Source organism: Staurois parvus, unplaced genomic scaffold (assembly GCF_062004578.1).
Source record: "Staurois parvus isolate SC_StPar_1 unplaced genomic scaffold, SC_StPar_1.0 ptg000086l, whole genome shotgun sequence".
In the NCBI taxonomy this organism is placed as follows: domain Eukaryota; kingdom Metazoa; phylum Chordata; class Amphibia; order Anura; family Ranidae; genus Staurois; species Staurois parvus.
Window position 1 is genome coordinate 11,114,428 of NW_028317882.1, and position 23,841 is coordinate 11,138,268.

Sequence of the window (23,841 nt, forward strand, 5' to 3'; positions counted from 1 at the left end):
TTTTTTTAAACAGCTTCTAAATATTTATATTACCTTTCAGTACCACCATGGCATTTGTAAGAATGTGTCTGTCGTTATCAAATTATACATCCGAAAGGATTTGCAAATTTTGTTTTAGTTACATAGGTTTTTTAAATGGAAGAGACTGACAGTCTGTTTAATCAAAGAAAGGAGTGCTCCTTTAAATGTGAGCAATTGAGTGGTACAAATTTAATCCAAGACAACTTGACAAGAGAAGGTAACCTGACAGATGAAGGAGATCCTGATTGATCTGACAAGCCCATTTGGGACTTTGGGGGACTTTGAGGGAATCCACAAACTAATCAAGAAAAAAAAAAAAACCAGATCCATGTTCGGCCAGCTTTTAGTTTTTATATCTGTACAAATAAATTTATATAGTCAGCATTTTTTAAGAAGCCTTCCACAGTGTTCAGTTGGCGTTAGTTATCACATGTGATGTTGAGAACTATATTGTTTACTTGTCATCTGTCAAAAAAGGCTTACCCCTGTGAAGCAATTTTCAAGGTAAACCTGATCATAAAGGGCTGTCTGCCCCAGTGGTAAATTAAAATGATCTATTCAACGAATGTCAAAGACAGACACATACTCATTTGCCATGTCTGACTGTTTTGCTTTAGCTGCTGTCAGTCAGAAGAAAAACAGATCGTTTCTTGTGGTTTTAAACCTACAGTCATGTTTCAAATGCCAGACAAAAATCTCCATTTTACATGCGACCCAGTTTACAGTACCTAGAGATTGCACCATTTGAATAAATGCTAGACTAGCCTGCAACAGCTGTTTGATTTCCTATACCCTAACCAAAAAAACATGAATCTATCTCCATGTATCCATTAATCCAATGTGCAGGAGTACCCCCCAGCTAGCCAAAGGAAATTCTAGACATATGTAGATACTCACTCTAACGTCAACGAAGGGATTTTCAGTCTGTCTCTTCTTGATTTCATGGCTGTTTTCAGATGATTTTTTTCTTCCTTGCAGTCTCACTCCCTTTCCTGCTCTTTCGCTTATGTTATCAGCACAGCCAGCTATAATAAGTGTACTAGGCACAGCTGGTCATTGGGGAGGGAGAGAGCAGAGGGAGGGAGCATGTGTGTGTAAAGACTGAGTAATGCAAATATACAGAGTGATGTGTATGTGGGTTATCCAATCATTGCTTGTCTTATCTGTGTTGAGATGACCCCTTTTCCCCATGTAAATACTTCATTTGGCACAAATTAATTAGCAAACAAGCATTGTTTTTCGTTCAATCGGTGTGTTCACTGGGTACGTTAACCATGTAGTATGAAATTCCTGATCTTCTCAAAATTTAAGAAACTGTAGATGACTGATATACTATTTATAGTTTTGTTTTATATGTATAATATGCTTATGACCTGTTCGGTATCAGCAGGGCTTTTTTTCAGCGGGGGGAACGGCCCCTCCAGCACTGAATGTATGTAGCGGCAAGGGGTGCTGGGGTGTGCAGGAGATTGATGCTGGCTGCTGGGGGATCTGTTGTTGCTGGGGAGGGGGGGATATCTTGATGGGGGATGGAGTCTATTGTTGCTGAAGGGTCAATTGTTGCTGGGAGGGATCTACTGTTCAGGGAGGGGTCCGTTGCTGCTGGCTACTTGGAGATCAGTTGTTGCTGGAGTGGGTCTATTGTTGCTGGGGAGGTATTTTCTTCCTCGAGGTGCTTTTGTTGCTGGGAGCAGTGGATCTATTTTACAGATTTTTTATGTTACCTTTAGTCTACAAATTACTTAGCAGCACAAAATGATACTTGGTTCTGTATTCCTGTCTGCGTTCCTGCACCTATTTTCTGAGAAAAAAGCCCTGGCTATCAGTAGTATGCGTTTAGCATGTTTGAGAACTGTTTGTTTTTATTTTAGGTTTTGCAGATCGGTAGCAAGGCCCTGCTTGTTGCTCTTCCCAACTCTTTTAGGTTTTCCCTCTTTAAAAAAACAATATTAGGAGCAACGATAGGCAAACATTAATATAAAAATATAACTATTAAAATTAATATAACAAAATAAAATCCAGGGGCTCTCTGCATTACAGCAATATCCCATTTCTTAATGTAAAATTTATCCCAATATGAAAAGATTTCCAACAACCTACTTACTTCTGGAAAAATCAGTCTTGCTAATGCCTCCAGTTTGTTTCTTTATTTTTACCTGGTAATCTTTCAAATAGCAAGCTTCCTGCCTTTGTGGCTGCACTCACTTCCCCTCTATAGAGGGAGTCTCAGTTGTCACATAGGCTGGACTTCTAACATGTCTGCCTTTGTTCATCTATATTACATGGTAGTTAAAAATGTTAATACTTTTTATTGCCAAGTCTTAATTAAATACTGCAGAATGAGAGATTCTGTCTTTGTGGTCCTTGGGTGACATTGATAGAGAGACTTCGGTTACGTAGGACAAGTGATGATTGGAGGAAAAATGAGGAACAGCAGTTGGAGAGCATCTGGGGAAAACAGTGCTTTATGACCTTTTCTTTTAAATAAGAGGGTCATGGATCTTTGGTGAGTGCATTGTGGTGACACAGGAGGTGAAGCACTTTGGGAAGATTGGGTGGCACAGAAACAGTATTTCCATATTGGTGTTGGACTGCATGTAGCACCATTTATTGTTTATGTTATTTTGGTTCATGGCATTTGAAGATTGAGTGTGGGGTGTCTATGGGGAGTGTAAGCGCCCACTTATAGTTTCATTTTCACAACTAGGAGCACCACCAGGCACTCTTAAAGGGGCAGCTACAAAAATATTGCAATGCACCTATATTGTGCAGGTGTACATAAGGTTTCACTATATTTGTATTTCACTTTTTGGTAATATGTGACTGGTATTATGATTCTGCACAGGCAGTAATTTAGCTTGGATTTTTTTATTTGGTTTCATTTGGTTCAAGGTATTTGGAGAGTGTAAACGCCCTCTTATACATAGACCCCAGCCTGAAGAAAAATCTGCCCACTGTAATGGGGACAAACTGAGAAACCGTCCAGCCTGGGTGATAACTATGGCTCCCTTCAAATATACATTGGAATGAGTGTAGCTACCCTAGGCAAGGAACTATGGTATTCACAAAAGTAACAGGTGAAAATAAAATAAAATAAAATAGGCTTGAATAAAAAAGAAAATGAATTTAGCATCTAAGGACCGGTAAACTGCAATATATGACATGTTTAGTTTAGTGTCTTTACTTTTGCTTACTGATTATTGATAATGGGATTAATATGCAGAAAATGTCATGTGAGTAGAGGTAGAGGTGAGAGAAGAGATGTAAACCATGCAAACTGCTAAATGGACTGAGGACATTTTTTCACCTTAATGCAGGGAATGAAAGAAAAAGCATTTTAGCATTAGAAACAAACACTTCAACTAAAAAGAAAATTTTGTTGGAAAGATACAGCTGTTATACTCCTTTAGAACATTGTTTATGCTTTTTCTGGAAACCACCTTTTTGTAATAACTTTTTCTTCCAATACAGCCAAGATAGTCAAACAGATTTATATGACAACCTTTGATGTATTAAACATTGTGTTTACAGTAGGTTGTGGCTATAGGTGTGCGAGAAGACAAACTCATTGAGCTCTTCCTCACCTGGGCATCTCTCACAAAAACAACCACTCCTTCAAAGGAATTTCACCCATGATAAAGAGTAAGAATGTCCAGGAACCTGAGCAAGAGCAACTGAAAACCATGCTCTGTAACATTTGTGTGCCCTCCAAACACCTTCTCCAATAGGAGATCCAAAATCCAAGATGGTGCTTACTCAAAAAGCAAAGTATCCACCTCAAGGGATGACAGGAACTTATTTCCTCTTGTTTCAAACTGAACCTTGGAGTTAGAGCTGTTTTGCAATTCCTCAGAATTCCCTAACTATGGTAAGAGAGGCAATAGATTCATCCTCAATGCACATCCCACAAGGGATGATTCTAAGTCATCCACAACCCATGTTGAAGTATCTCTCAAGTGCATGAGGAGGGAAAAATGTTAGTCCAAGGGAGCACCAGAGTCACCACCTTGGAAAACGAAAACACTTCCTTGGAGGTAATCTAGAAGCAACCTCAGCAAACCAGCATTGCAGAGAGATGTCCTATGTCTGGTTCTTTTTTTCTCCATAAAGAGACATAATAAACCTGAATTCTAAAATGGATCCTATTCGTGCACACAAACACGACTCAAAGGAAGCACTGCACCTCAACTCATTTTTATCTCTTCTCTAAGCACCCATTCACACTTGAGTATAGCTATGTGATTTTATGAGTATTATTTTGTGCATTTTTCATGCAACTTGGAAAACAGGTGCAGAATTATACTTTGGGCCAACATAGTCTGTTAAATGGGAGCTCCTGAAAAATGAATGTAAACATATATATTTCAAAAGTTTATTTTTTTAGTCATTTCCATTAAACTTCACAAAGCCAAAAAAATGCTTGGTAATTTTTTTTTTAATTCAAATGACACGTGACAATTTGCTCTCCCATTCAGATAAATGGATTGTTTTGGTATTGAATGTTGTCCTGCTTTGGGAATTGCCTGTCAAAACTCTGAGATATGAATGGAGGCTTGTACATTATGGCCATGCCCTGTCTGCAGTGACTGGTGTTAACTCAACTGACCAATATAACTATTAAACTGTACTTCTTTATAATGTGCCCTAGCTCTTCATAATAAGCACTACTGAAATAAAAAGAAGAAATGGCAACAGTTAGGTAAAACAGCCTTTGAACATGAAAAAAAATAACAAAAAAGCAGTGCTAACTATTTAAATAGAAAACAAACAAAATCATATGGGGAAGTCCATACCAGTCCATATGTGAATGCATCTTCTCTTCCAAAAGCTTAATCACATGTAAATGTGCACAAAGTGCAAACACTTTTGTAATTCAAAAGTGTATATAACATACATTATTGTATATATATAAAAACTGTTTAAAATAAGTAAATATGATATACTTTTCTATCTAGCATAAGGATTCAAAATAGTAAATGTTGACTGAGGGATTGAAGTTCCACTTTAAGAAATATCTTCATACATATGCTCCAGAAGTAGTAGGATATACTGAACTGTAAACCAAGAAAGCGAAAAGGAAAAAAACTCCAGTGATGCATTCATCTTTTAATAAAAATATTTAATGCTCCAATATTTCACCGCTAACATTTCTATGTGCTCTTCCAGCATTGCTAAGATCATGCACACCGATTCACTGGTACCGATACCAAATAAGATATCTGCTCAGTCATGCTGGCAATGAGCTGTCCCTTCATACAGTTGCAAGAAAAAGTATGTGAACCCCTTGGGATTACATGGAGTTTTGCATGAATTGGGCATAAAATGTGCTCTGGACGTCATCTAAGTCACAACAATAGAAGAACACAGTCTGCTGAACATAATACTACACAAACATTAGATGTTCCCATGGTTTAATTGCACATAACATGTAAACATTCGCAGTGCAGGGAGGAAAATGTATGTGAGGCCCTAGCTTAATGACTTCTCCCAGAGCTAATTGGAGCCAGGAGTGAGCCAACCTTGACTCCAATCAGTGTGATGATATTGGATGTGTTGCCGACAGCTGTCCTGCCCTTAAAAAACACACACCTGTTTTGGGTTTACTGGTTTCAAGAAGCACTGTCTGATGTGAACCATGCCTCGCAGAAAAGAGCTCTCAGAAGACCTACGATCAAGAATTGTTGACTTGCATGAAGCTGGAAAGGGTTACAAAAGTATCTCCAAAAGCCTTGATGTTCATGTGTCCACGGTAAGACAGACTGTCTACAAATGGAGAAAGTTTAGCACTGTTGCTACTCTCCCTAGGCGTGGTCGTCCTGTAAAAATGACTGCAAGAGCACAGCGCAGAATGCTGCATGAGGTAAAGAAGAATCCCAGAGTGTCAGCTAAAGACCTACAGAAATCTCTGGCACATGCTAACATTTTTGTTGACACATCTACAATAAAGAAAACATTAAACAACAATGGAGTACATGGGAGGACACCACGGAGGAAGCCATTGCTGTCCAAAAAGAAAATTGCAGCACGTTTGAAGTTTGCAAAAGAGCACCTGGATGTTCCACAGCACTACTGGCAAAATATACTGTGGACAGATGAAACCAAGATTGAGTTGTTTGGGAAGAACACACAACACTATGTGTGGAGAAAAAAAAGGCACAGCACACCAACATCAAAACCTCATCCCCACTGTAAAACATGGCAGAGGGAGCATCATGGTTTGGGGCTGCTTTGCTGCCTCAGGGCCTGGACGGATTGTTGTCATTGATGGGAAAATGAATTCCAGAGTTTATCAAGACATTTTGCATGAAAACGTACGACCATCTGTCCGCCAACTGAAGCTCCGCAGAGGATGGGTGATGCAACAGGACAATGACCCAAAGCATACAAGTAGTTCAACAAAACAATGGCTGGAACAGCACAGAATACGCCTTCTGGAGTGGCCCAGTCAGAGTCCTGACCTCAACCCGATTGAAATGCTGTGGCATAACCTTAAAAGAGCGATTCACACCAGACATCCCAAGAATATTGCTACACAGAAAAGGTGTGTGTTTTTTTTAAGGGCAGGACAGCTGTCCGCAACAAATCCAATATCACACTGATTGGAGTCAAGGTTGGCTCACTCCTGGCTCCAATTAGCTCTGGGAGAAGTCATTAAGCTAGGGAGTAATCCAAAATTACTCCAGATCATTGTGCAGGTCTGATCTGCAACTACAGGAAACGTTTGGTTGAGGTTATTGCTGCCAAAGGAGGGTCAACCAGTTATTAAGTCCAAAGGTTCACATACTTTTTCCTCCCTGCACTTGGAATGTTTATATGTTATGTGCAATTAAACCATGGGAACATCTAATGTTTGTGCAGTATTATGTTCAGCAGACTGTGTTCTTCTATTGTTGTGACTTAGATGACGTTCAGAGCACATTTTATGCCCAATTCATGCAAAACTCCACGTAATCCCAAGGGGTTCACATACTTTTTCTTGCAACTGTACTTGCATCATCAACAAAGCTTGCATGGCTTGCTCAATCTCTGGGAATTTTTCGCCATGCTTAGTCCTTGTCAAGAGGTAAAGCAAGATGGTGTTGTGCAAGAATACTGCTAATCCTCCTACTACTCACAATATTTCTCTTACCATCCTGAAAAATACAATCTAAAGCAAAATCTGCATATTAGTTAAAATCAAAGTGCATATATGATTTTTAGTAAAAAACATTACTACAATAAACATTATTCCCATACAAAAAGAAGCCCATGGCACATAGCCTATAGAGGATGTGAAGAGAGCAACATTAAATAAAAAATACCTACAGTATATAAAACACCCCACCTCAACTATTACTAATAAAACTATTTAAATCTGTGTCTACATTAAGAATTCATGAATTTCAAAGCAACTAGCCAAAATACAAACATAAATGAACAGTGCTATAAGTGAGACTTACAAGTGAATTGTAAGTCTCCTGTAAATTGTAAGTGTAAATTGTAAGTCGCCTTTATGGGGAAGCACTTTGCTGGGGGGAACATGGCTGGGGTTTTTTTTTTTTAGTCATTCTTTCTAGAAATAATTCTTTAAACAAATGATTTGCACTTCAGGATCTGCACTTGCGATTGCATGAACCGAGCATTCATAGCAAACTGCATTCAAAAGCACCAAACAGGTTGCAGGTGACCTCTCTATTCTGTTCTCCTTGTACTCTGTAAACATGCGCTTTCTACCACTCCTTCTGACAGTTGTGTCTTCTCTGCTTAAAGTCTCTTTCCTTCATCCCTCTTCTCCATCCCACAGCGTGTACACCCCTAAGTGAAAATGTCCAAATTGGGCCCAATTAGCCATTTTCCCTCTCCGGGGTCATGTGACTTGTTAGTGTTACAAGGTCTCACGTGTGAATGGGGAGCAGGTGTGTTAAATTTGGTGTTATCGCTCTCACTCTCTCTTACTAGTCACTGGAAGTTCAACATGGCAGCTCGTGCAAAGAACTCTCTGAGGATCTGAAAAAAAGAATTGTTGCTCTACATAAAGATGGCCTAGGCTATAAGAAGATTGCCAAAACCCTGAAACTGAGCTGCAGTATGGTGGCCAAGACCATACAGCGATTTAACAGGACAGGTTCCACTCAGAACAGACCTCGCCATGGTCGACCAAAGAAGTTGAGTGCACGTGCTTAGTGTCATATCCAGAGGTTGTCTTTGGGAAATAGACATATGAGTGCTGCCAGCATTGCTGCAGAGGTTGAAAGGGTGGGGGGCGTCAGCCTGTCAGTGCTCAGACCATATGCCGCACACTGCAACAAATTGGTCTCCATGGCTGTTGTCCCAGAAGGAAGCCTCTTCTAAAGATAATGCACAAGAAAGCCCTCAAACAGTTTGCTGAAGACAAGCAGACTAAGGACATGGATTACTGGAACCATGTCCTGTGGTCTGATGAGACCAACATAAACTTATTTGGTTCAGATGGTGTCAAGCGTGTGTGGAGGCAACCAGGTGAGGAGTACTAAGACAAGTGTGTCTTGCCTGCAGTCAAGTATGGTGGTGGGAGTGTCATGGTCTGGGGCTGCATGAGTGCTGCTGGCATTGGGGAGCTACAGTTCATTGGGGGAACCATGAATGCCAACATGTACTGTGACATACTGAAGCAGAGCATGATCCCCTCCCTTCGGAGACTGGGCCGCAGGTCAGTATTCCAGCATGATAACAAACCGAAACACACATCCAGGACAACCACTGCCTTGCTAAAGAAGTTGAAGGTAAAGGTGATGGACTGACCAAGCAAATCTCCAGACCCTAGTGAGCATCTGTGGGGCATCCTCAAATTTAAGGTGGAGGAGCGCAAGGTCTCTAACATCCACCAGCTCCGTGATGTCGTCATGGAGGAGTGGAAGAGGACTCCAGTGGAAACCTGTGAAGCTCTGGTGAACTCCATGCCCAAGAGGGTTAAGGCAGTACTGGAAAATAATGGTGGCCACACAAAATATTGACACTTTGGGCCCAATTTGTACATTTTCGCTTAGGGGTGTACTCCTTTGTTGTCATGGGTTTAGACATTAATGGCTGTATGTTAAGTTATTTTGAGGGGACAGCAAATTTACACTGTTATTCAAGTTGTACACTTACGACTTTACATTGTAGCAAAGTGTCATTTCTTCAGTGTTGTCACAAGAAAAGATAGAATAAAATATTTACAAAAATGTGAGGGGTGTACTCACTTTTGTGAGATACTGTAAATCTGCCCTCCAGAAATACTATTCCTGTTTTCACACTGCCAAGCAGACCTATTTCATTACTCTCATTAACACCTTCTCATCCAGTCCCTGTCAACACTTCTCTACCTTCAACTCTCTTCTTCATCCTCCACTGTCTCCACCTACTAACTCACTCACTGCCCAGGAGACCGCCAATCACTTCAAAAAGAAAATCGATACAATTCATGAGGAGATCTCTGTCGTGCAGATACCTCCCCTACTTAACACTGCACATCCACAGGGACAATCACTAATTCCCGCATTCACCCCCACTACTATAGACGAGATTGATAAACATTTTTCTAACACCCACCTAACCACGTGCCCCCTGGACCCTGTTCCATCGCAAATGCTACGGTTACTCTCTTGCTCTATCCTACACTTACTAACTCACATCTTTAATCTCTCCTTATCTTCTGGCATCTTTCCCAATTCTCTAAAACATGCACTAGTCACCCTTATACTTAAAAAGCCCTCACTAAACCCCACCAGTCTTAACAACCTATGACCCATCTCCTTACTCCCCTTTTCCTCCAAACTCATTAAACACCTGGTCTACAACCAGCTGAGCAACCACCTCACTGAGAATAACCTTCTTGAATGCTGCTGCCAGACCCATCTACCTTTCCAAATGTTCAGTATCTGCCACCGCTCTTTGCCAGTCCCTCCACTTGGTCCCGCTCACCCAACGAATAAAATTCAAGATACTTACAACAACTTATAAAGCCATTCACAACTCAGCCCCTAGTTACATCACTAAGGTGGGCTCAAAATACCAACCAAATTGTTCGCTTTGTTCGTCCCAAGACCTCCTGCTCTCTAGCGCCCTTGTCACCTGCTCCCATGCTCGCCTCCAGGACTTCTCCAGAGCCCATCCTCTGGAACTCCCTTCCCCAGTGTGTCCGACTATCTCCATCTCTGTCCACTTTTAGACGATCCCTGAAAACTCATCTGTTCAGAGAGGCCTATCCTGCCCCTACCCAGGGGCGGACTGACAACTCATGGGGCCCCTCGGGCAATAGGGGATCATGGAGCCCCTGTGTCCTTGCCCAAACTCAAAAAAGCCTATGAAAAAGGTACCAGGGGCATCTCATGGGGCCCCCTACTGACCTCGGGCCCTTGGGCAGAGCCCGAGTTTCCAAATGGTCAGTCCGCCTCTGCCCCTACCTAACAACTGTACATGTATTTTGTCCATCAGCCCATCCCCCACAGTTATTAACTTTTGTATCTCTCGACCCTCCCTCTTAGATTATAAACTCTAATGAGCAGAATACATCCTCCTGTATTCATTTGTATTGTAATTGTACTGTCTGCCCTTACGTTGTAAAGAGCTGCACAAACTATTGGTGCTATATAAATCCTGTACAATAATAATAATTGCTTTGTTTGGGTCGTCTCACTCATAATGTTTTACAATTTATTTTCAGAAGTTTTTATATATGTATGTGTTTAACATATTGTATTTTGTTTCTATTACAACACATGTTGGTTTGTAGTATTTTTTGAGTGTTAGGGAGTATCACTTATAGTGCTGCAGTTTTACATTTGCATTTTGTCATGTGTTTTTTGCTAATTAATCCCTATGTGTTCAGCTGCTTAATATATAACTTAGTCAGAGGTGTTTTTTCCTTGCTGTGCAGTGACACTTTTTAAAAATTTTAACTAGTCAAATGTCTATTAAGTTTCTGCTTGTCAGATTTCTCTTTTGAGATTCAAACCCTTATACTTTAAATTCCTCCAAAATTGAGGCAGTTCACATCTTTGTTGTATAAATTTCTACAATACAAAGAAATGTATCATATTGCCCCTTTTAATGTTATTTATATGCCAAATAATGATTTAACCTAAAGTCCTAGTAGTTTTACCCACATAGCGGCATTGCACCGTACACAACATCTCTAGTTTCACAGGATAGAAAATGCTGTATATCATAACCATATTCAGTGACAATGGATCTAAAATTAATCCTTACCTTCTTGTTAACCCTACTAGTCCTACAAGCCCAACATACAGTAACCTAGTTCTATCAAAATACATATCTTTTTTTACTTGAAGGATATGTTTTCGATAACAATGGTCCCTAGTCAATATAGGCCAATATTTTTTATAAAGGTCAACTCAAGTGCAAAAAAAAAAAACAAATTAGCCCCAATAAGAGTTTAAAATTAAAATCAGATCAAGCTACAATACTCACCTTGAACCTATAGCTGTCCCCAGAGTACTTTTTTTGCCTAATATTACTCAACTCAGAAGACTGAGAAGTTATTGTGACTGTGGGGCATCATAGGGCCTATGATGGGCCATCCCCCTAAAAGAGGCATTACCAGAAAGCCATTTATTCACTATATATTCATGCAGAGAATAATGCTGATGCCTGGAGAAACTTAAAGTATAACTAAAGGCAAAACTTTTTATTTTAGTTTTGGATAGGTTTTTCTTTTTCTTTTTGGTCAGGTTTTTACCTCTGTTTGTGTCCCCTTTATCATCAAATGTGAAAAGTGAAAGTAAAATAAAATCCCAAATGTTGGGTTGACACCAGGGCAGTAGTAAAGAGGACACTAGTTCTGGTAACCCTGGTGACATCCCAGGATTTCCTCACTTTGGAGGAATTTCCTCTCTCTTCCTGTGACAGAAAGTGAAGGGAAATCTTTGAAATGGAACACAGATGGCCACAAAAAAAACAACTGACGGGTTATAACCCTCACCTTACTCTATCCAAAATGAAAAATAAAAGTTTAGCCTTTTATTTCTCATTTAAAGTGGATGAGGACACAGTGGAGAAGTTTACATAAACTGGTGTACGCAGAATCTGGTGCAGCAGTGCTTAGTAACCAATTAGCTTCCAGGTTTTATTATCAAAGCTTACCTGAACAAGCTGAAGTTAGAAGCTGATTAGTTACCGTGTGCAGCTGCACCAGATTCTGTGTGCACCAGTTTTAGTAATATCAGCTAGTGTGTCCCTTTGGAAAAGGTTACTTTTTTTTTGTGTGTGTGATATGTTGGCACGGGGCTAAGACCGGCATTAAGCTTTAATTATTGCAAATTTTTGTACTGAATATTGAAATCTGTAATAACAAAAGTCTCCATGGATATTATTATTATTATTCTGCTTTGTTTTATTCCCAATAATTGCACTTCTATTCATATTTTCACATTTTATTTATTTCATCAATTAGCTTTTCTTTATTATACTGTATTCCTCTCTACTATGTCTAAGCATATTGAATTTGTATTTTTAATTATTTATTGCACCGTTTGGCACATTTTCTCAAATCTATTGTGGTGAAAGTAGCTTTATATTTATATATGTGGTCCTATAAACACAGCAGTAATTTTAATGAAGTGACATCACAAGTCGGTGTACCATCTCTATGATATCTGGCATTTATTTTACCTCTTTGTATAGTGTTTACACTTTTTCTATAGTATGTTACAGAGAATATTTAACCAAGCAAGTCCCTGAAAAATAGCTTATGGTCTAATGTCTAACTGAAAAGTCCAGTATACTATGGCCAATTTTGGGTCAAAGTTATATAACCTACCAGTATGCTTTTGGACTGTGGGAAGAAATCATGCAAACATGGAGAAAACATAATGGTTGGGAATCAAAGCATGAACCAAAGCAATATCAGGCCACAGTGATAACTTCCTAACCACCTATGTCTTCTGGCTATTTCTTTTGAATTTATCATATGGCAATAAACTTAAAATGACATGGTTTCAACAGATTATGATTTGAAAAAAAAAAAAAAAGTGTCAGAGCCCACATCATCAAACTGCTCATTTTGGCTAAGAACAGAAGAACAGATGGACAATGATCACATATGTAGAGTAGGAGGAAATGCTTATAAATATCATTCAAATAGACAATATTTTTTGTGATATGGCTTTCAGTGTATTTTCACAAAAAAAAATATGTATATATATTTTTTAATTGGCTAAATCATGTTGTGCATAGAAGATTAAACAGAGATATAGTATAGTCGTGGTTAAAAACCTGTGGAAAAATCCCCCAAAACAGGTTTTGACTGTTTTAACAGTCTCCATCAGTAGGTAAATAACTATATCTAACATTTGGCTTGAAATTTCTATGCGTAAAATCCATTACAAATACATCATTTCTGGCTAGTGCAAAGCAGACTAGGAGTCTGGAGAGCACTCGATTCTGATACTGCTGAGTGGGTGGATGCTTTAGTTTGGAAACGCAGAGTGTCAACAATTTTCTATAAGTACCATCGTTTTATGGTTGTACAACAGCAATATAGGCAACAACAGAAATGAGAATGCAGTATGTGTGTCCAGTGTGGCTGTTTAGTTGGCAGCTAAGACAGCTACACAAACTGTTGTCTAGTCATAGTCTAGCTGAACACATCTATTGGTGAGCAAAGTACATGTTATCAAAAGAAAGTGTTTTGCCACCCCTGCCAATACAGCTGCCAGGAGTGGCCTAAATCTGGCTGTTTCTACACCGGCCACTTCTTGCTATTTGTGAATCTTAGCAAAGAGGAGCCAAGAAGGTCACCTGGTGCAAGGCCTGCAAGTCAGCCCAGATGGCGAGACAGCATTGCACCACGATTGTGCATATCCCCTTCCATAGAACAAAACAGTGTATTAAAAGAAACCCATACTGATGCAGGCTGCCATCACTAAGATCGCCTTTTGGAAATGTCTCGCTGTTAAAGGCTTCAGTACTTTATGAGCGACTGACCTGTAACAAGGATGTACAGTTGTGGCCAAAATTATTCAACCCCCACTGAAATTGAGTGTTTTGGCCAGTTTGACATTGCTTTTGATCATTCAGTCATCTTGCTTACATTTACATTAAAGAGGCACTTGTAGGTCAGACAAATATAACATAACAGTTATAATGAAATAACCACAAATGTCTTTTCTGTGCTCACAGCATTATCAGTTTTATTCAACCCCCAAGTGACATTCAATCTTAGTACTTAGTACAGCATCCTTTTACAGTTATAACAGCTTTTAAACGTGAAGCATAGCTTGACACAAGTGTCTTGCAGCGATCTACGGGTATCTTCGCCCATTCTTCATGGGCAAAGGCCTCCAGTTCAGTCACATTCTTAGGCTTGCGCACTGCAACTGCTTTCTTTAAGTCCCACCAGAGGTTCTCAATCGGATTTAAGTCTGGTGACTGCGATGGCCACTCCAAAATGTTCCAGCCTTTCCTCTGCAACCATGCTCTAGTGGACTTGGAGGTATGCTTGGGATCATTGTCCTGTTGAAAGGTCCAACGTCTCCCAAGCCTCAGGTGTGTGACGGACTGCATCACGTTTCCATCCAATATCTCCTGGTACTGAAGAGAATTCATGGTACCTTGCACACGCTGAAGCTTCCCTGTACCTGCAGAAGCAAAACAGCCCCAAAGCATGATTGACCCTCCACCATGCTTCACAGTAGGCAAGGTGTTCTTTTCATCATAGGCCTTGTTCTTCCTCCTCCAAACATAGCGTTGATCCATGGGCCCAAACAGTTCTAATTTTGTTTCATCAGTCCACAGAACACTATCCCACAACTTTTGTGGTTTGTCCACATGGCTTTTGGCATACTGCAGTCGACTCTTCTTATTCTTTGGAGACAGCAAGGGGGTACGCCTGGGAGTTCTGGCACGGAGGCCTTCATTACGCAGTGTGCGTCTTATTGTCTGGGCTGAAACTTCTGTACCCACATCTGACAAATCTTTTCTCAGTTCCTCAGCAGTCACACGGGGACTTCTCTCCACTCTACGCTTCAGGTAGCGCACAGCAGTCGAAGTCAGCATCTTCTTTCTGCCACGACCAGGTAGCGTTTCAACAGTGCCCTTTGCCTTGAATTTGCGAATGATGCTTCCTAAGGTGTCTCTTGGTATGTTTAACATCTTTGCAATCTTCTTATAGCCATTGCCCTTCCTGTGAAGAGAAATCACCTCTTCTCTTGTCTTCCTGGACCATTCTCTTGCCTTCACCATGTTTGTAACCACACCAGTAAATGTCTAGAAGGAGCTGAGTATCACAGTCATTTTAAAGCTGCCTAATTGGTGCTTATTATGCTTGATTGCTGCTCGGTGACATCCACAGGTGTTTTCAATACCTGATGGAAAGCACCTGTATGAACCTCTGTTCTTCAGAGTGGTAGTCTTTAAGGGGTTGAATAATTGTGGCAATGAAGAAACCACATAAGAACCATTTACTACTGTATTACATAAACAATTGATGTCATTTTAGTTGCATTTGGGTAGTTACAACGTCCTTGTAGGATTTGATTCTGAATACAATTCCAAATGTACACTATAGTCCCTAAACCCCTTTACAGCATTGGGGGTTGAATAATTTTGGCCACAACTGTAGATTACAAGTTCTGGGTTTCTTTGGACTTCATTAACTACATGCTTGTTCCAGACTAGTGATTCAGAAAAATTGCAGCCAGAGATAGCTAGACCTCTACCTTTTTATAAGTAGGTCAATGGCAATAACAGCCTCTGTGTTTCTATCAGTACGTATTTACTTTTGTTTTTATCCTGCAGCAACAAGGTCAATTCAACTTAAAGCGGAGTTCCGCTCCCCCCCAAAAAAATTAAAAGTCAGCAGCTACAAATGCTGTAGCTGCTGACTTTTAATATTAGCGGTGTCCTCATCCCGAGCTGATTCTTCAATTGGCTATTGGGTGCTGGCGGCACCATCTTGACTAAGGGACACCGGCAGTGTGGCTTCACAGCCAGTCTCCTACTGCACATGTTGGGAGCATGCTGCGCTTTGTGAATGGGTCACAGTCTTCTGGGACCTGTGAAGTGTCCCAGAGGGTTGCGGGGGGGGGGGGGAGGGGGAGCTGAACTTCCATCGTGTTGAATTGAGCAGGAAGTGGGAGCAGGTACCTATCAAAACCAGGTACCCACTCCACCCCCAAAAGGTGCCAAATGTGGCAGCAGGGGGGGGGGGGGGAGGAGGCAGATAAACGGAGCTTCCACTTTTGTGTGGAACTCTACTTTAAGCCTACACAAGAACTAAATCCTGACTACTTTAAATCCCTAACACTTAATATTAACTCCAACATTTAACCTAACACCTGACTTTCAAAAAGAGATACTGATTCTATACTTGTCTGAAAAGTGGATGGGCGGGGGACCATCATTTGTAATCCATGTTGGTGGGAGGGGAATCTGTGCTCCAAAACATGATATGGAAGTGCGGTGGTATGGTGGATAATCAGACCTCAGAAGCAGATAATTGATGTGTATTTGCCAAACAGCTCAAAAAGTGAATCTGTGAATGAGTGACCCTGGGTATTAATCCTAACCCCATAGTGTAACTTCCTTATATAGGACCCCAATGCCAGGCAGTAATGTTAAGGGAAAATCTGTATGTACTGTTGAGTTGTGAGGTCCCTTGAGCAATTTTAAGTTTCAGAAACTATTCCTTTAACTCTAAATATGAAACTAAAATCATACCTGTATATTGAGGCTGTCATTGCTGACCTCCTCAGAAAAAAAATGTAGTCGCATGGCTGTCTTTAGTTCCAGTAGTTTCTGAGTAACACAGAAGTAACACCTGAACTGCTGATCTACACATTTGTTCCAGGTTAATGATTCATAGAAGAAATGTACATTTGATCAACATTCCATCCAAGGAACTAGCATTTCTAGAATGAGCAGCAAGTAATGGAATCTTTCATATTTTCTCTGAATCTTTCAAATAGAAGTTTCCTTTAAAGCCGGACTCCTACTATACTTAAAGATGTACCCTTGCAGTGCATTTAAGTTACATAAGCTCCAGAGAGCTTGGAAATTAACACATACTTAAGTGGGTTCTCATACTTTTGGAGTGTACATGTTTTGGCTATAGCCATGATGCAAACTCCCTTTAGCTTACCTACTTAGGCTCAGGTGCCTCAAAACTTCGCTATTGAACATTTTGTTCATCTGCCACTGCTATGGTGAGGGTAAGGGTGATTTGCAAGTATATCCTTGTGTTTTGTAGTTGTTGAGGTATCCTCATTCAGCTTCCCTACAAGTTGAAAATGTTGAGTAGAACACATTAAAATCACTGGCACCCATCACTGGGAATGCAGTACGCAAAGTTTCTAAGGTCATTCAGAATTTGACAGGTACATTCAGTTGACCTTATTCATTTGACTAACTTCAAGAGGGTTTTTCATTCCTATAGACTTCCCAATTAGTGTGAACAAGAGCCCATTGACACAGACTCTTACTCATAACAAGCCACCACATCCAATCAGTTAGTTTCCAAATTTTAAGCTGGTACAGGTTTACTAAAAATCAAGTGCTAGTGAGGTAATGACCCTAATTTAGTTTGTAAAACCACAACACTAATAGTGATCTATAGTGTCTTCAGGAAACCATTGACAATGAAGGTGTTATTTCCATGTACCCAACCTAGGCGAAATCCATTTGATAAGCTATTTATACAAAGCGATATGACTGAACAGATGTTCTTACAACTCTCTGGTAAAAGGTTTCTGAAATCTTTTTATCATTTCAGTGTTGTCATAGTGATATCTTTTCCCCCAAAAGAAGGTGCAGTGTAGCTATATTTCTAATTGTGTTTATAGCAGTTCTTATAGTGACTACATTACAGTTTAATACATTTCAAGATAATTTGGGAGGATATTAAATTTGATGATAATTTAAAAATAGGCTGTTTTTGTTCCTTGACTAGCAAATTAACAAATGCATTTGAAGTATATCTTTAAAGTCCCTCTTCAGTGACCTGTAGTTTTCTATGTAAACTAGTCTGTGTAACCCATACCGTGAACAAATATGGAGCATATCATATGTGAGGAAAACTGGGGGGCAAATCAGCAATGAACATAGATTTCTGCCATGCTCTTCAGCATACTACTCTTCAGATTCTCCAGAGAAGTAACCATCTCTGCGGCAGAGAAAATCCATTCCCAGGATGCCAATGATGCTGATCTCATAGTACTGCCTTGGTTACCACAACAACTAGGCATACAAATGAGAATATACAGTGATGAAGACTCACTAACGAATAATTGCTTTTGCTATGTTCTAATTAAAATAAACTCTAGGCAGAACCAAATATTCAGAAATAGATATTGATTTTTGACTCTTTGTTTTTTTTTAAATCACCTTTTCTATAAACACAAAATGTAATATATTTATCAATTTTCACAAAATTAATTCTATAGGTGCAAAAACTTCTTGACCTCATCTCTTCTGTGGAGAATACTAGCCACAGCAGATGATGTAATCCAACATACTACCCACCTCCCACATATGTACATGCCTTTGACTGAAAATGATTCTTACTTTCAGTATACTTCTAAAACTCACAATAAAAAGGAAACAAAAGAGTATGCAAGTTTCTGTTACGTTTTGTCCTTGAAGGTGTCCACATTATCAGGTTGCTATGTAAAGATTGCTTGGACATGCACCAATGCTATGTGCAAAAACAAACAACTAGGCACTAATGCCCTCAACCAGCACCGGGTAAACAAGAGTGAAGGAAAGGCAGGCAATCCCACAGCTGCTTCAATGACCATTGTGAGTGTGTAGTCAAAAGAAAAGCATAAAAAATCAGAGCGCTCGTGGCGAATGTCCAGAATAAAAAACACTAGTGTTCATGACCAGCAGACAATATAAAACAGTTTAATGGAGCAATAAAAGCAAGAATCACCATAAGGATGTATCCATGAATGAATGTCACACAGGGATCGGTGCAAACCATAGACTGAAGGAATGATGGGAGCGGCTTACTGTTTTGTAGACGTAGCAATGGAGAGCCTGGATGGTGAGCTCTGTAGATGGAAGGTGAGAGAGCCACAATAGATGGTGTACAGGTGTCTAAGGCCTGCGGTCTAAAAGGAAACCCCACAGGAGGGATCAGAGGAGTAGGATGGACCTCCTCGGTTGCCAGAGATCGTGCACTGGAAGTGATGTCACGGCACACCAGAAGTGACCTCAGTGGAACACAAGGAAGCCAGGAACAACCATCGAAAATCCTCAGTAGGAAGGAGACCAAATCACAACAAGTCCTGGTTACCATGACGATGTGTTTTGCACGATATAGTGCTTTATCACAGTCAATTGGTAACCGGGATAAGGAGGAATATATAATGAACTAGTAAAGTGGGGCGGGCCCCAGGAAAGGAGGGACCGGAAACTTGTGCCTTTAAATTTCCGGTCCCTCCTTCCCTGGGGCCCGCCCCACTTTACTCGTTCATTATATATTCCTCCTTATCCCGGTTACCAATTGACTGCAATAAAGCACTATATCGTGCAAAACTCATTGTCATGGTAACCGTGACTTGTTGTGATTTGTCCCTTTCCTACTGAGGGTTTTTGATGGTTGTTCCTGGCTTCCTTGTGTTCCACTGAGGTCACGTCCGGTGCGCCGTGACGTCACTTTTGGTGCGTGATCTCTGGCAAACGAGGAGGTCCATCCTGCTCCTCTCATCCCTTCTGTGGGGTTTCTTTTAGATGCTGGCCTTGGACACCTGTACACCATCTATTGTGGCTCTCTCACCTTCCATCTACAGAGCTCACCATCCACGCTCTCCATTGCTACCTTTACAAAACAGAGAGCTGCTCCCATCATTCCTTCAGTCTGTGGTTTTCACCGATCCCTGTGTGACATCTATTCATGGATACATCCTTATGGTGATTTTTGCTTTTATTGCTCCATTAAACTGTTTTATATTGTCTGCTGGTCATGAACACTATTGTTTTTTTATTCTGGACATTCACCACGAGTACTCTGATTTTTTATGGATACATCCTTATGGTGATTCTTGCTTTTATTGTTCCATTAAACTGTTTTATATTGTCTACTGGTCATGAACACTATTGTTATTTTTATTCTGGACATTCGCCACGAGTACTCTGATTTTTTATGCTTTGCCAATGCTATGTGGACTTGCCACCTGGTCAGTAAAGATGTAACTTATCGCCAATGACATCAATGGGAAAAATACCACAAGACTGATATTTAATGATGGCAATCTTCATGCCATGCTATTGAATATTTAAATACACTGAAGCCATTGATTTTACACTACAAAATACCTGGCAAAATCAAGACAATTAAAAAAAAATACATATATATTTTTTCTATATTATTTTTTTTCGGCACTATAACTCTGACTTTCATATCTGAGAGTTTTCAGTTGAATTCACATGTTTGCCTTTTGATGCCTTTTAGGTGCAGTATAGAATAATCATGCACTGCCATTGTCATCAATAGTCCCTTTAACATGAGTCAATGAATAAAAAAAAGGGATAACACACATCAACATATTACACAAAGGTGACCTAGCAGCATTTAAAACAATGCCTGACCTGTATACATACAGTAATGTGCATTAAAATGCATAGGTGAGAATAATATCAAAATCTATAATGTATTTTTTGGTGTTTTAGATGAAGTAGGAAATGGTTAACATCCCATGTAAGGGTTTTCTGCTGTCCATGTCCCAATGGGAAGATTTCCTATCTTGGTTTCAAAATTTTTCTGAAATGAGGTAAATCCATTCTTGAACAGTTGCTACCAGAGCAGGTGTCCCTTTTTCCCATGAACTCCTATTTAGTTGTCAAACAAAGTTGGATTTCCCATCACTTTCTTTTACAGTTAAATTGGTCACCAGGAAAACATAGCAGGTAAATCTCTCCAGTGGGGATATAGATAGCAGTAAAACATGACAGTGGTTAGTACTATTCCCAACTCTATCCAAAGCTAAACAAAAATGTTTAGCTAGAGATCGATGCATCTTTGTTGTAGTGCAGTGCTTTTTGAAGAATATGACTTGCTCATTTTTATTGCTCTGAGAGCAACCTGTAGAAGTCAATGACGACACATCAAAATGCACGTATTATGCATTTTGATGACTTGGCAACAGATATTAACAAGCCTTGGTTAAGGGCTGTTAACTCTATCCACTCCAAATCCTAAAATGAAAAACACATTGAAAACTCTGGCCAATAACGAATGTCAGCACACAAAGAAAACACACACCTGCCTAACGCTACACGCCTGCCTAACCCCTACACACTCGCATAAATCTAAATGGTCCCTAAGAGCTAGCTCATAGCATAGATTGGCATAAGCTTTTTTATCGGTGCTTACCAAATCCCTGAAGCATATTTGAGATGTGTTTAACAAGTGCTTGACAGGCTTCTGTGAGACCTGTCAACAGCTTGATACATTAACCATTCCTTCAGAATAAAATGTTTCTGAAATACTTGCCAAATGCTTCTCAAATGAATTCTGGACTCTATACGGGTGTCCTATTCCCACTGACTTCTATAAAGATATTTGCAAATCTTCACACACAACTCACTCCCCAGTATTCCTGTCTCTTTTTCAACCCTATAAACCAACGATCATGAAATGGCGGACCTCAGTCCGGACCCAGACTAAGTGATGCTCCTGTCTAGACAGTCAGCCCATCAGTCTGCAGCGCTGGATCCCAGCTACTCAGCAATCACTGATTGCTAGACAGGTGGCGTCTTAGCAACCAATGACATTCAGTGTGCTCCCCTCTCCCTGCAGCAAGCATCTCCAGCCAGCTCCCACCCCCTGCAGCTCGCGTCTTTTCAAGCTCTCGCTCCCTTTTTGACTACAGGGACATGACCATCAGGTACAGGTCCATTGTTCACTTTGATGGACTCTACCAGTCTTTAGGTGCAATATGATGGATCCCAACTGGTCTATAAGGAGATCCTGTTGGGGAACCTGATCTATGGGGTCACTCTGATGAGGGAACCTGATCTATGGAGGCACTCTGATGGGGACACCTGATGTAATGGGGCACTCTGATGAGGGAACCTGTTCTATGGAGGCACTCTGATGGGGACACCTGATGTAATGGGGCACTCTGATGGGGACACCTGATGTAAGGGGAAACTCTGATGTGGACATCTGATGTAATGGGGCACTCTGATGGAGGAACTTGATATATTTTTGATAGACATAGGTATTTATAGGTAAAGTTGATCCAGGAAATATCCGATTGCCTCTCAGGGATCAGGAAAGATTTTTTTCCCCTGCAGGAGCAAATTTTAACATGCTTTGCTGGGTTTTTTGCTTTCCTCTGGACCAACTGTGGGTGTAGGATTATAACTTTTTTTTTTTTTATGGTTAAACTGGATGGACATTTGTCTTTTTTCAGCCAGACTAACTATGCAACATACAATGACTACAATTTTTCTGAGTCAAAGCACAAACTTAAGAGTCAGACCTAAGCTGAAAGAAAATTTTAGTGACCAGACCTCCATGAATTTTAATTCATTGCCCCTGCTATAAACTATGTAACTTTGGCACAGGATATGGCATCATCACACAAAAACCTTGACAAAATAGGGGGTTGGGCAGATGAGGTTCAGTATTGAGAAATGTAACGTTATGCACTTGGGTGCCAAAAATACACATTAGGAGGGGTTGCCCTGGGAGAATCAGTGATGGAAAAGGATCTAAAGGTGCTTGTAGATCACAGACTTGGCAATAGCATGCAATGCCAAGCCACAGCTAACAAAGCTAGCAAATTACTCTCATGCATTAAAAGATGACATACATTCAAGAGATAAATAAATAATTCTACCCTATTACAAAACACTGGTTCAGCCTCATCTTGAATATGCAATTCAGTTTTGTCCACCAATCCACAGGAAAGATGTTGCTGAATTAGAGAAACTTTAGTGAAGGGCAACTAAATTAATATGGGTGATAGGGGACCTCAGCTATGAGAATCGATTACAAGGCTTACAGTTATCCTCTCTAGAAAATATGACCTGTCCAACTTTTTTACTTTCTATAGAGTTGTGAGGTCCGAGCGATTTCAGTGTCAATCAATACAAGGGAAGGGATGGATGCTGCTCAACCGACCCCAGGAGTCCAATATTAAGGAATGGCCTCGGCCACCGTTCTGGCCATGCACCCTTACGCATTTTGCTCGTGGGGCGAAACGCGTTAAAGAGCATGGCGGAATGGCGACTGAGGTTATTCCTAAAATTCTTTAACATTGGACACCTGAGGTCGGTTGAGCAGTGTCCATCCCTTCACCCATGGAAGTCTTAATGTATATGTGGTATCATGTGATAACATGCATTCTCAATTGCAAATGAAACACAGCTGGAATGCAGATGCGTATACACTGTTCGCACAATTATTAGACAAGTGAGTATTTTGACCAAATTATCATTTTTATGCATATTGTCCAACTCCAAGCTTGATAAACTTGAATGCCTATTGGATTTAAGCATATCAGGTGATGTGTATTTGTGTAATGAGGGAGGGTGTGGCATAAGGAGATCAACGCCCTATATCAAGGTGTGCATAATTACTAGGCAGCTTCTTTTCCTCAGGCAAAATTGGCCAAAAAAGAGATTTAGCTGACTCTGAAAAGTCAAAAATTGTAAAATATCTGCCAAAGATTTGAAAAGAATTAATCGTGAAACTACCAGGAACCCATTATCATCCAGTGCTGTCATTTTCCAGAACTGCAACCTACCTGGAGTGCCCTGAAGTACAAGGTGTTCAGTGCTCAAAGACATGGCCAAGGTAAGGAAGGCTGAAACCTGACCACCACTGAACAAGACAAATAAGCTCTACTTTGA

At 40.3% G+C, this 23,841-nt stretch overlaps 1 protein-coding gene across 7 annotated transcripts in view; it reads right to left on the minus strand.

The window, feature by feature from the left end:
- Nucleotides 1–23,841, minus strand: part of MAST3 (microtubule associated serine/threonine kinase 3) — a 282,906-nt gene that overhangs the window by 218,519 nt on the left and 40,546 nt on the right. The window contains exon 1 of one of the 7 annotated variants that reach the window (XM_089670054.1): nt 919–1,085. The exons of 4 other annotated variants lie outside the window; for them this stretch is intronic. In XM_089670054.1, the coding sequence (XP_089526180.1) occupies nt 919–965 (47 nt within the window). In that variant the 5' untranslated portion in view covers nt 966–1,085. Of the gene's footprint in view, nt 1–918; nt 1,086–23,841 lie in introns of those variants that run through there. 2 more of the 7 variants (XM_089670048.1, XM_089670053.1) reach the window with 2 other exon arrangements.